Raw genomic sequence first — 12,982 nt, forward strand, 5'->3', positions numbered from 1 at the left:
TTTTTTCCACAACTCACACACACACACTCTATTTTTACAAGAGATAAATACACTGACACCAAGCATTATAAATGGATGACCACAACGAAAGCAGCAATGATTGCAATTACCAAACACGAAACACACTCATACTATGTCATAATATTGACATTCAGTCCAGTAAATCCTCCACTCTAACAGCTCCTTTACTTTGCAGTGAAAATTGATTTGTATATTTTTTGCCTCTGAGTCCCTGTGGGATTTTTTTTTTTCATTCAAACAGAAAGTCACAAAAATTATAATCATCCTCATCTGTTCACTCAGTCCCATGTAATTAATTTTTTTTCATCTTGATCGTTTGTAAGCACTTTTATGAATTCATCAGTTTTCCATTAGAGTTCTGAAAAAGCTTATTCATTCAGTTCAGCAGTATAGCCAGTTACCAGAAACCTGTACTCGTCGGAGTCTTTTCCCTGAATTCCTTGAAGGTGAAACCTTTTTATAGGAGCATTTTGGCAAAAGCATCAGAGTACACCCAGAACTGTCTGTAAATGACAAAACACTTAGAAATGACCATGGTTAAAGATTTGATGAAAGTTCATAATAATGCAATTAACAAGGAAATTTAGTTATTTCTGAGATATACATTTTAAAGTAATAACTAGAATTATGACTTATAATATTATACCAGAACATATAAGATTTTTAGAAATTTCATGTAATGTCTGAAACATTTATATTAACATATTTCCATACAAATAACCCAAAGAAAGTTTAGTATTACTTTTTAAATTTGTTTGTTATTTTATACAGCAGGTCCTTATTAGTCATCAATTTTATACACATCAGTGTATACATGTCAATCCCAATCGCCCAATTCAGCACCCCACCATCCCCACCCCACCACAGTTTTCCCCCCTTGGTGTCCATACATTTTTTTCTCTATGGCTATGTCTCAACTTCTGCCCTGCAAACCGGTTCATCTGTACATTTTTCTAGGTTCCACATACATAAGTTAATATACAATATTTGTTTTTCTCTTTATGACTTACTTCACTCTGTATGACAGTCTCTAGATCCATCCACATCTCAACAAATGACTCAATTTTGTTCCTTTTTATGGCTGAGTAATATTCCATTGTATATATATGTACCACATCTTCTTTATCCATTCGTCTGTCAATGGGCATTTAGGTTGCTTCCATGACCTGGCTATTGTACATACTGCTGCAATGAACATTGGGGTGCACGTGTCATTTTGAATTATGGTTTTCTCTGGGCATATGCCCAGTAGTGGGATTGCTGCATCATATGGTAGTTCTATTTTTAGTTTTTTAAGGAACCTCCATACTGTTCTACATAGTGGCTGTATCAATTTACATTCCCACCAACAGTGCAAGAGGGTTCCCTTTTCTCCACACCCTCTCCAGCATTTGTTGTTTGTAGATTTTCTGATGATGCCCATTCTAACTGGTGTGAGGTGATACCTCATTGTAGTTTTGATTTGCATTTATCTAATAATTAGTGACGTTGAGCAGCTTTTCATGTGCTTCTTGGCTATCTGTATGTCTTCTTTGGAGAAATGTCTATTTAGGTCTTCTGCCCATTTTTGGATTGGGTTGTTTGTTTCTTTAATATTGATCTGCATGAGCTGTTTATATATTTTGGAGATTAATCCTTTTTCCGTTGATTTGTTTGCAAATATTTTCTCCCATTCTGAGGGTTGTCTTTTTGTCTTGTTTATAGTTTCCTTTGCTGTGCAAAAGCTTTTACGTTTCATTAGGTCCCATTGTTTTTATTTCCATTACTCTAGGAGGTGGGTCAAAAAAGATCTTGCTGTGATTTATGTCAGAGAGTGTTCTTCCTATGTTTTTCTCTAAGAGTTTTATAGTGTCTGGTCTTACATTTAGGTCTCGAATCCATTTTGAGTTTATTTTTATGTATGATGTTAGGGAGTGTTCTAATGTCATTCTTTTACATGTAGCTGTCCAGTTTCCCAGCACCTTTTATTGAAGAGACTGTCTTTTCTCCATTGTTTATCTTTGCCTCCTTTGTCATAAATTAGTTGACCATACATGCATGGGTTTATCTCTGGGCTTTCTATCTTGTTCCATTGATCTATGTTTCTGTTTTTGTTGCAGTAGCGTATTGTCTTGATTACTGTAGCTTTGTAGTATAGTCTGAAGTCAGGGAGTCTGATTCCTCCAGCTCTGTTTTTTTCCCTCAACTGCTTGGGCTATTCGGGGTCTTTTGTGTCTCCATACAGATTTTAAGATGATCTGTTCGAATTCCATAAAAATGCCATTGATAATTTGATGGGGATTGCATTCAATCTGTAGAATGCTTTGGGTAGTATAGTCATTTTCACTATGTTGATTCTTCCAATCCAAGAACATGGCATATCTCTCTATCTGTTGGTATCATCTTTAATTTCTTTCATCAGTGTCTTATAGTTTTCTGCATACAGGTCTTTTGTCTCCCTAGGTAGTTTTTTTCCTAGGTATTTTATTCTTTTTGTTGCAATGGTAAATGGGAGTGTTTCCATAAATTCTGTTTCAGATTTGTCATCATTAGTGTATAGGAATGCAAGAGATTTCTGTGCATTAATTTTGTATCCTGCAACTTTACCAAATTCATTGATTACTTCTAGTAGTTTTCTGGTGGCATTTTTAGAATTCTCTATGTATAGTATCATGTCATATGCAAACAGTGACAGTTTTACTTCTTCTTTTCCCATTTGTATTCCTTTTATTTCTTTTTCTTCTCTGATTGCCATAGCTAGGACATCCAGAACTATGTTGAATAATAGTGGTGAGAGTGGACATCCTTGTCTCGTTCCTCATCTTAAAGAAAATGCTTTCAGTTTTTCACCATTGAGAATGATGTTTACCGTGAGTTTGTCATATATGGCCTTTATTATGTTGAGGTAGGTTCCCTCTCTGCCCACTTTCTGGAGAGTTTTTTATCATAAATGCGTGTCGAGTTTTGTCAAAAGCTTCTTCTGCATCTATTGAGATGATCATATGGTTTTTATTCTTCAGTTTGCTAATATGGTGTATCACATTGATTTGCGTATATTGAAGAATCCTTGCATCCCTGGGATAAATCCCACTTGATCATGGTGTATGATCCTTTTAATGTGTTGTTGGATTCTGTTTGCTATTAGTTGGTTGAAGATTTTTGCATCGATATTCATCAGTGATATTGGTCTGTAATTTTCTTTTTTTGTAGTATCTTTGTCTGCTTTTAGTATCAGGGTGATGGTGGCCTCATAGAATGAGTTTGGGAGTGTTCCCTCCTCTGCAATTTTTTGGAAGAGTTTAAGAAGGATGGGTGTTAGCTGTTCTCTAAATGTTTGATAGAATTCCCCTGTGAATCCATCTGGTCCTGGACTTTTCTTTGTTGGAAGATTTTTAATCACAGTTTCAGTTTCAGAGCTTGTGATTGGTCTGTTCATATTTTCTATTTCTTCCTGGTTCAGTCTTGGAAGGTTATACCTTTCTAAGAATTTGTCCATTTCTTCCAGGTTGTCCATTTTATTGGCATAGAGTTGCTTGTAGTAGTCTCTTAGGATGCTTTTTATTTCTGCAGTGTCTGTTGTAACTTCTCCTTTTTCCTTTCTAATTTTATTTATTTGAGTCCTCTCCCTTTTTTTCTTGATGAGCCTGGCTAATGGTTTATCAATTTTGTTTATCTTCTCAAAGAACCAGCTTTTAGTTTTATTGATCTTTGCTATTGTTTTCTTTGTTTCTATTTCATTTATTTCTGCTCTGATCTTTATGATTTATTTCCTTCTGCTAACTTTGGGTTTTGTTTGTTCTTTCTCTAGTTCCTTTAGGTGTAACATTAGATTGTTTATTGGGGATTTTTCTTGTTTCTTGAGGTAGGCTTGTATAGCTATAAACTTCCCTCTTAGAACTGCTTTTGCTGCATCCCATAGGTTTTGGATCGTCGTGTTTTCATTGTCATTTGTCTCTAGGTATTTTTTGATATCCTCCTTGATTTCTTCAGTGATCTCTTGGTTATTTAGTAACGTATTGTTTAGCCTCCATGTGTTTGTGTTTTTTACATTTTTTTCCTGTAATTCATTTCTAATCTCAAAGCGTTGTGGTCAGAAAAGATGCTTGATATGATTTCAATTTTCTTAAATGTACTGAGGCTTGATTTGTGACCCAAGATGTGATCTATCCTGGAGAATGTTCTGTGCACACTTGAGAAGAAAGTGTAATCTGCTGTTTTTGGATGGAATGTCCTATAAATATCCATTAAATATATCTGGTCTGTTGTGACATTTAAAGCTTCTGTTTCTTTCTTTATTTTCATTTTGGATGATCTGTCCATTGGTGTAAGTGAGGTGCTAAAGTCCCCCACTATTTTTGCGTTACTGTCGATTTCCTCTGTTATAGCTGTTAGCAGTTGCCTTATGTATTGAGGTGCTCCTATGTTGGGTGCATATATATTTATAATTGTTATATCTTCTTGGATTGATCCCTTGATCATTATGTAGTGTCCTTCCTTGTCTCTTGTAACATTCTTTATTTTAAAGTCGATTTTATCTGACTCCAGCTTTCTTTTGATTTCCATTTACATGGAATATCTTTTTCCATCCCCTCACTTTCAGTCTATATGTGTTCCTAAGTCTGAAATGGGTCTTTTGTAGACAGCATATATATGGGTCTTGTTTTTGTATCCATTCAGCAGGCCTGTATCTTTTGTTTGGAGCGTTTAATCCATTCATGTTTAAGGTAATTATCGATATTTATTTTCCTATGACCATTTTCTTAATTGTTTTGGGTTTGTTTTTGTAGATCCTTTTCTTCTCATGTGTTTCCCAGTTAGAGAACTTCCTTTAGCATTTGTTGTAGAGCTGGTTTGGTGGTGCTGAATTCTCTTAGCTTTCGCTTGTCTGTAAAGCTTTTGATTTCTCCATCGAATGTGAATGAGATCCTTGCGGGATAGAGTAATCTTGGTTGTAGGTTCTTCCCTTTCATTTCTTTAAGTATATCATGCCACTCCCTTCTGGCTTGTAGAATTTCTTCTGAGAAATCAGCTATTAACTTTATGGGAGTTCCCATGTATGTTACTTTTCGTTTTTCCCTTGCTGCTTTCAATAATTTTTCTTCGTCTTTAATTTTTGCCAGTTTGATTACTATGTGTCTCGGCATGTTTCTCCTTGGGTTTATCCTGTATGGGTCTCGCTGTGCTTCCTGGACTTTGGTGGCTATTTCCTTTCCCATGTTAGGGAAGTTTTTGACTGTAGTCTCTTCAAATATTTTCTGTGGTCCTTTCTCTCTCTCTTCTCCTTCTGGGACCCCTATAATGCGAATGTTGTTGCATTTAATGTTGTCCCAGAGGTCTCTTAGGCTGTCTTCATTTCTTTTCCTTCTTTTTTCTTTAGCCTGTTCCACAGCAGTGAATTCCATCATTCTGTCTTCCAGGTCACTTATCCATTCTTCTGCCTCAGTTATTCTGCTATTGATTCCTTCTAGTGTATTTTTCATTGCAGTTACTCTGTTGTTCATCTGTGTTTGTCCGTTAATTCTTCTAGGTCTTTGTTAAACATTTCTTGCATCTTCTCGATCTTTGCCTCCATTCTTTTTCTGTGTTGCTGGATCATCTTCACTATCATTATTCTGAATTTTTTTTCTGGGAGGTTGCCTATCTCTACTTCATTTAGTTGTTTTTCTGGGGTTTTATCTTGTTCATCTGGTACATAGCCCTCTGCCTTTTCATCTTGTCTATCTTTCTGTGAATGTAGCTTGTTTCTTTTAATTCCTGACATAGTAACTTAAAGACTTGGTTCTAGGTTTGTTGGTAAACAGTGAAATCTGTTCTGAGCAATTTCCTAAAACTCTGTTTACTTTTTAAAGATTATTTAAAATGTTTCCAATCTACCTTGTGAAACAACTATGTGAAAAATATTCGGTGCTTTAATACTTATTTGCTCCACTTAACATTTACTTGATATAAAATGAGGTATGTGGTTGTATTTTAATTTATAGAAATAATTTCCATAAAGCTGAGACTTCCCATGCCAATTTCGTCACAACTAAATAATTCTAAAAAATATTAATAATTCTAATAATCTCTGTGGACAGGTAATTATAGTTATGTTGACCTCACGTAATCATGATACCGGTGGGCCCAAGTCAACAGTTGCATTGCGTAGCTTGGGCCTTGCCATTTGCTAACATCCAGAAATTCTGGTAGAATAAATGTGGCCCAGCTAATCACCATCACTCAGAAGACAGAAGATACTACTCCTTTATATTTGAAGGAGGTGGTGTCCTACTTGCATTAATACTACTTAGGAAATCACAGAAAGTTGTAAAACATCAAATGAGATTGTTTTCTCAGAGTGTATCGTATGGGACACTCCCCAGAAACTGGAATGATTATTCATTATTTATGTTATAGCTGAATGTGTTCTTATTTTTAAATGTGTGTGTACCCACCCCCCAAAATCTCCTAATTCTAGTTAAAGTATTTACCTTTTCTAGTTTTCAGGTACTTTCTGAAATGCAGTGGTTAAAATGCACACACACACAGAGTCTTTGTATAGAGGGAAACCCACTGAGAGTTCCTATTTAGTGCTTTTGTATCTTTTCTCTGTGTGTCCCCTCATTAGCAGGTCCCAAAAGGTAGTACTCCAACTCCCACTATTTTTCTCTAGGCCTCCAGCTTCCTCCATCCATCTGGCCCCTGAGATTTCTTTATAAGACAGAACTTCCTGCCGTTGGGCCCAGAAAAAAAAAAATGAAATTCCTCCTCACACTTCCAACCCAGACCAACTCTGGGAACCTCCCAGTACCCAGACTCAGTGGGACAACACAGGCAAAGAAGTGATAGGAGGAAAGAAGCTCCTTCCCTCACCAACAGGGAGTGGGGTACTTTCTTCAACTCCCTGAGTGCATTGTGTTGCTTCCTTCAGAATTAAGAAGCTGAAGTTCAAGAGGACTTTGTAAAGAAGCTGTCAGTTTCTTTTGGTATTCTGACTTTCCCTTTGGGAGATTCCCCCACACACACACCCCGAGATTGGAAGCAGCAGAATAAATACATTTCAATTTGACTGTCTTCAACATGAGAGAAGCTAAGAAGAGAATGATAAGTTTACTGTAGACACTGACAAGTGTGTTCTGTTCATTAAGAAATAAAATTGCAAGCAAAGGAGAAGTTGTTTGATTTGCTGTTTAAATAAACCTGTCACTACCTGACATTAGTTTGCAAACATTTTTTAGAAATGGATGCTTTTGTCCAGCATCAGTTGAAAGCCCCTGAATGTACAGTTCAAGGGATTGCTGCTCTGAGACGCCTTGCTATTGACCCCTGAGGCAGCTCTGCAGAACCCCAGGGCTCAGTTTGAAAACTGCTCTGTGGAAGGCCAAGAGGGAGAATTCTAAGCACCAAGGTACCTTTTCTCTGAAATAAAAGTCCTCAAACTTTTTTGAGTTAAGAGTCATCTAGGACTGTTGTTTGTTTAACATGCAGATTCCTGGGTGCAATCCCAGAGTCTGACAGGAGGTATTGTGTAGGGCCTTGAATCTGTATTTTGACAAGCATCCTAGATGATTCTGATACTAATATGGCTGGATCATAAAAACACAGCTTTACAGACTGCCTGCTGAGGGCCCTTTCAGTAGCGTCATCTTAATCCCACTTGGTCCCAGTTTATTTTATGTACTTATTTTATGAGTGTCAAATGCCATTAAAATAGTTTTTTCTTGCCAAGGGAAAGAATATCTTAGTTACCTCTTCCATCATCTCCCAATTTAATTCTCTGTTCCTATTCCTGGAGCACCCCAAATGTGGCATGGCCCTCAGCCCTCTCCGTTGGATCTGCTCCATAGGAGACTCCCATCAGTCTCATCCTTCCTCTGGCCTTTCTTGCTTTTGTTTGCTTGTTGTTTCTTTTTTTAATGACAGGTCTCTTTAAACTTCTCCTTCCCCAACAAACAAACCCAAAGCAGAGTTAATTGGTGTTTGTAAGAAAATATAAAACTTCTTTTTTTTTTTTTTTTTTTTTTTGCGGTACGCGGACCTCTCACTGTTGTGGCCTCTCCTGTTGTGGAGCACAGGCTCCGGACGCGCAGGCTCACAGGCCCAGCCGCTCCGCGACATGTGGGATCTTCCCGGAACGGGGCACGAACCCGTGTCCCCTGCATCGGCAGGCGGACTCGCAACCACTGCGCCACCAGGGAAGCCCAAAACTGACTTCCTGATGTAAATACAGCGAGCCAGTAATCATATATATGCTCCCATGTAGCAAGGTGCTAGGTGTTCTGATAGAAAAACATATAAGAACAAATCCAAATAAATAAAATTTGTGAAATAAATAAAACCCACAATGAGACACCCACTTGGATGACTGTAATTGAAAAGACAATAGCAAGTGTTGGCAGGGAGGTAGAGAAACTGGAACCATCATGCACTGTTGGTGGGAATGTAAAATGACACAGCCACTTTGGAAAACAGTTCGGTGACAACTTAAATAGTCAAATATAAACTTATCATATAATCTAGCAGTTCCACTCCTTAGAGTCTACCCAAGAGAAATGAAGATATATGTTCACACAAAGACTTGTATATGAACGTTCATAGCAGCATTATTCATAATAGCCACAAACTGGAAACGGTCCATATGTTCATCAAGTTATGCATGGTTAAACAAAATACAGTGTATCCATACATTGGAATATTATCTAGCAATTAAAATAAATGAAACACTGAAATATGCTGAAGTATAGATGAACCTCCAAAACATTATGCTAAGTGAAAAATGCCAGATGCAAAAGGCTATATATTGTATGATTCCATTTATGTGAATCTAGACAAAGCAAATTTGTAGAGACAGAAAGCAGATCTGTGGTTGCCGGGGACTACAGATGAGAACAAAAGGGTATGACGAAACTTTGGGGGCTGATCTAACTGTTCTAAAACTGGATTGTGGTGATAATTGCACAGCTCTATAAATGTACTAAAATCATTTAATCACATATTTATAATGGGGGAATTGTATGGAATATAGATTTTTATCTCAATAAGGCAGTTAAATATTTTTTCTTAAAGCGTATACCACAATTAAATAATTGAAAGTTCTTTTCTATGCAAAAGAAATAGAAAGGCACTATATATAGTTCAGGTGTGGCCTGCAGAGCCCTGGAGGTTCCTGAGATATTCTCAGGGAGTCTTCAAAGTCATTTTCCTAATAATAAAGAAGCTATTTGCCTTTTTGAAGGCAAATAGCTGTTGACATTTGTACTGATGGTGCAAAAGCAATGGTGGGTAAAACTGCCTGTGCCTTAGCACAAATCCAGGCATTGGCACCACACCTTATTAGTAGTCATAGTAGTACTATTATTAGTAGTATTAATAGTAGTTATTATTAGTAGTCACCACCACCAAGCATAGTACAAGAATATATTCTATTTTCACTTAAGAATGCCCTTGATGGGGACTTCCCTAGTGGCGCAGTGGTTAAGAATACACCTGCCAATGCAGGGGATACGGGTTCAATCCCTGGTCCAGGAAGATCCCACATGCCACGGAGCACCTAAGCCCGTGTGCCGTAACTACTGAGCTTGTGCTCTACACCCCGCGAGCCACAGCTGCTGAGGCCCGTGCGCCACAACTACTGAGCCTGCGCTCTAGAGCCTGCGAGCCACAACTACTGAAGCCCACATGCCTGTGCTCCACAAGAAGAGAAGCCACCGCAATGAGAAGCCCACTTGCCACAACTAAAGAAAGCCCGTGGGCAGCAACGAAGACCCAACGCAACCATAAATAAATAAAATTGATTCTTAAAAAAAAAAGAATGCCCTTAATGAAGCAGTAGAAATTATTGAATTTTTAAACTCTTAGGCCTTAGATGCATATCTTTTTATTTTTGAATAAGATCGTTATCTCAAGGGAAAGCACTTCTGCAATTGATTGAGTTGCAAGCTGAACTTGCAGCTGTTTTTTGTAGGACACCATCTCTACTGTAGAAAAAAAGTGCCTGGTAGACAAATTATGGATATTCAGACTTGGGTATTTGGCAAACATTTTTCTCAAAAATGACGGAAGAGAGCCCGTTACTCCAAAGAAAACAATTGTCAGTGTTTGTTGCTGGTCTTAAAATTCGAATGTTAAACCAAAATTAGAATTTTGGAAAACTTGTATCCACCACCATGAGCTTGACACCTTTTGTCAAGACTTTTCTCATGAGGGACTTCCCTGGCGGTCCAGTAGTTAAGACTCTGCACTTGCAATGCAGGGGGGCGGGTTCAATCCCTGGTTGGGGAACTAAGATCCCGCCTGCTGCACAGAGCAGCCAAAAATTAAAATTTAAATTTAAAAAAGGAAAGATTTTTCTCATGAGATTGATGCTGATTTTAACAAATGTGATTTTTTTTCATATTGTGTAATGAAGTGTATCAAAATTTGCAGAATATAGGTAAGAGGTCTTGATACTAAAACCTTTGAGGACTACTGGCCTAGTGGCTAATAGCATGAACTCTGGGGCCATTCTGCATGGATTCAAATCCCAATGCTATTACTTATTACTTGTAGAATCGCAGTAAGTGTTTCACCTCTCCATGCCTCAGCTTCCTCATTTATAAAATGGGGAAAATAATGATACCTATCTCAGAGAGGTATGTGGGCATAAAAGTAAATTAATATATATATACTTGTGAATGTTAAAATGAGTTGATATATGCAACCAGTTAGAATAACATGTGAGTTGTTACTGATCTTGATGAGTGGTAATTTGTAAAAACAAATACATTACAAGTACAAAATAGATAGAAATCGCTATGTAATTATATATATATTTGTAACCAGGAAATCTCCAGCTGCTTCCTCCCCATCCCCCATGCCCTCACCCCCATCTCTGCCTCACCTTGGGTACTCTCACTTCCTGGAAGGGCACGTCTGTGGCTGATGTCCTAAAGTGTCCTCGCCATCTATTGAGATGTCCGAAAGTGTCCTCCCCATCTATTGAGTCTCTGTTTGGGGCGGTTCCTTCTTTTTTAGCAACCACACAATGTGTTTTTAAGGAAGATTTGGTGAGACAGTATAGTTATGAAGGGTACAGTTTAATAAATTAAATAGAAACAGAATACAATTATATGTCTTTGCATTCTTAGAATTAGAAGTCTCTTTCCTGCCTTAGCAATGTTTAAAATTATGATACATCATTTAAGTTCAAAGAGTTTAGGGAATTATGTGAATAGAGAAAAAGTATAAGGTTCCGTCACATCAAATACATCCATTTTCAGTGCTTAATCCAAGCACACATAAAGTTTAAGGGAGAAAATGACTCATTTGGAGGGAACCTACATCTTCAGTCCTGCAGAGAGACTACAGTTGAGCTATTTTTATCTATGTTTAGAAAAGTTAATTATGTGCTGACATCATTTATTTGTTCTACCAATATTTGATGAGCGCCTCCCATGGAGTGCCAGACGCCTAGCCAGGCACTGTGGTTCCAGTTGTAAAGAAGGGATGTGGGTCCCGCCATCCTGGACTTAGTGCATTAAAGTTTTCTAATTGTTCTCCCACCTTCTTTGTAAAAAAAAATAAGGTAGTTCATCTGTTGTTCACTGACTACATCATCAGAGGGAACAGTATATATTTTATACTTTTTAAATGTTCATGAAAACATTCTCGAGTTTAGCGTGAGGTAAAGAAGGTAAGCTAGACTGCAAAAGAACTGTAATGATTGTTTCTTTTCCTGGAAGATCATAAACAAAATTACCTTCTATTTTGGAGGACTGATGTTATACAGATATGCTCATGTTTGATGGTAAATAGCAAACAACCAGGCATGTAAGTCGTTGCAGTTTCACTGATTTACATGGCTTCTGCTATCCTAGGAGAAATAATGAGCTCTTGAAAGAGCTCATTTGGGGACCATCTGTTTAGATGCCATCCCACATCACTCTGCCTGTGGTGAGAATGGTGGGTCGGCCCACAGGACTTTTTATTCCTTGCCCCTACCTCTACCTACCCCAGGTCTTTCATTATTGCCACACCTCAGGTTGCTTGAGTGTATAGTCACCTGTTAAGTAGGTTTAGGATAGTCCTTCCTTTCATTTTCGGGGGTATATTTAGAGAGCAAATTTTAGAGCACCTTAAATATTTTTTTAAAGATAATGTAAAAACACAAAGCAGTAGTATTATTGAGACAGTGTGCTTACTGAGATACTTGTATTTTAAGATTTGAGAGTATTTCTTTCCTATGCGGCTGGTTTACTGGGAATAAGAAATCAGATCAGGCTAAAAGCCAAAGAAGTATTTCTGGAATACAGGCTAGTATTGAGTTTCATTAATTTAATTGAATTCAATCTCAATATTCATTATACATGGAAAATATTTTTAGTCATGTTCTTGTCCGTGTCGCTGCTAGGGCCTTATGCAAACTTTATGTGTCAGTAACTGCAGTTGTCTTTCACAAATAAAACGCACAAAGTCAATCTGGGCAAGCAAACAATGGCTGTGGTTGTACTATTGCTGTTCTTTTTCACTAGAATCTTCTGTTCTTTGATTCTCTTACTGTTTTCAGTAACTCCACCTAAAAATCAAATATTACTCGCACGTTATTTTCTAAAAGGAGCCATAGCTGTTATAAAAGTTAATTCCTCTTTTCATGACAATATTCCCTGTTAAAATACTTGGCAGTTCTACTTGTACTGTGTGACATCTTTGTAAGGACTTTTGTCCTCCCCAACCTCAGAGGCTCCCAGACAAATCTAACATTTTGTTGATGAAAATTTATGCTCTTGTTTAATTGCTGATTCTCATCTTGTCTTTTACATGTGTGTTTGTGTTTCAGGAAAAAAGTGCCAGTTCAAATGTAAGACTTAAAACTAATAAAGAGATTCCAGGATTAGTTCATCAACCCAGAGCAAAGTAAGTTCTAGTTCCTATTTTCCTATATTGTTTTTAAAGCTAAAAATGTTTTTAGAGTGAGCTCCATTTTGCCTGCCAGGTAACCAAGACTTATGATAAAGCCTCAGTCATT

At 37.4% G+C, this 12,982-nt stretch overlaps 1 protein-coding gene across 6 annotated transcripts in view; it reads left to right on the plus strand.

Annotated features, from left to right (window-relative positions):
• The window catches only part of C1H1orf21 (chromosome 1 C1orf21 homolog), a 229,090-nt gene that overhangs the window by 190,751 nt on the left and 25,357 nt on the right, over positions 1-12,982 (plus strand). For all 6 annotated transcript variants that reach the window (XM_067029359.1, XM_067029364.1, XM_059040674.2 and 3 more), the window contains one exon: positions 12,794-12,870. In XM_067029359.1, coding sequence (XP_066885460.1) covers positions 12,794-12,870 — 77 coding nt within the window. The remainder of the gene's footprint in view (positions 1-12,793; positions 12,871-12,982) is intronic.

The sequence above is a fragment of the Kogia breviceps genome, chromosome 1 (assembly GCF_026419965.1).
Source record: "Kogia breviceps isolate mKogBre1 chromosome 1, mKogBre1 haplotype 1, whole genome shotgun sequence".
In the NCBI taxonomy this organism is placed as follows: Eukaryota; Metazoa; Chordata; class Mammalia; order Artiodactyla; family Physeteridae; genus Kogia; species Kogia breviceps.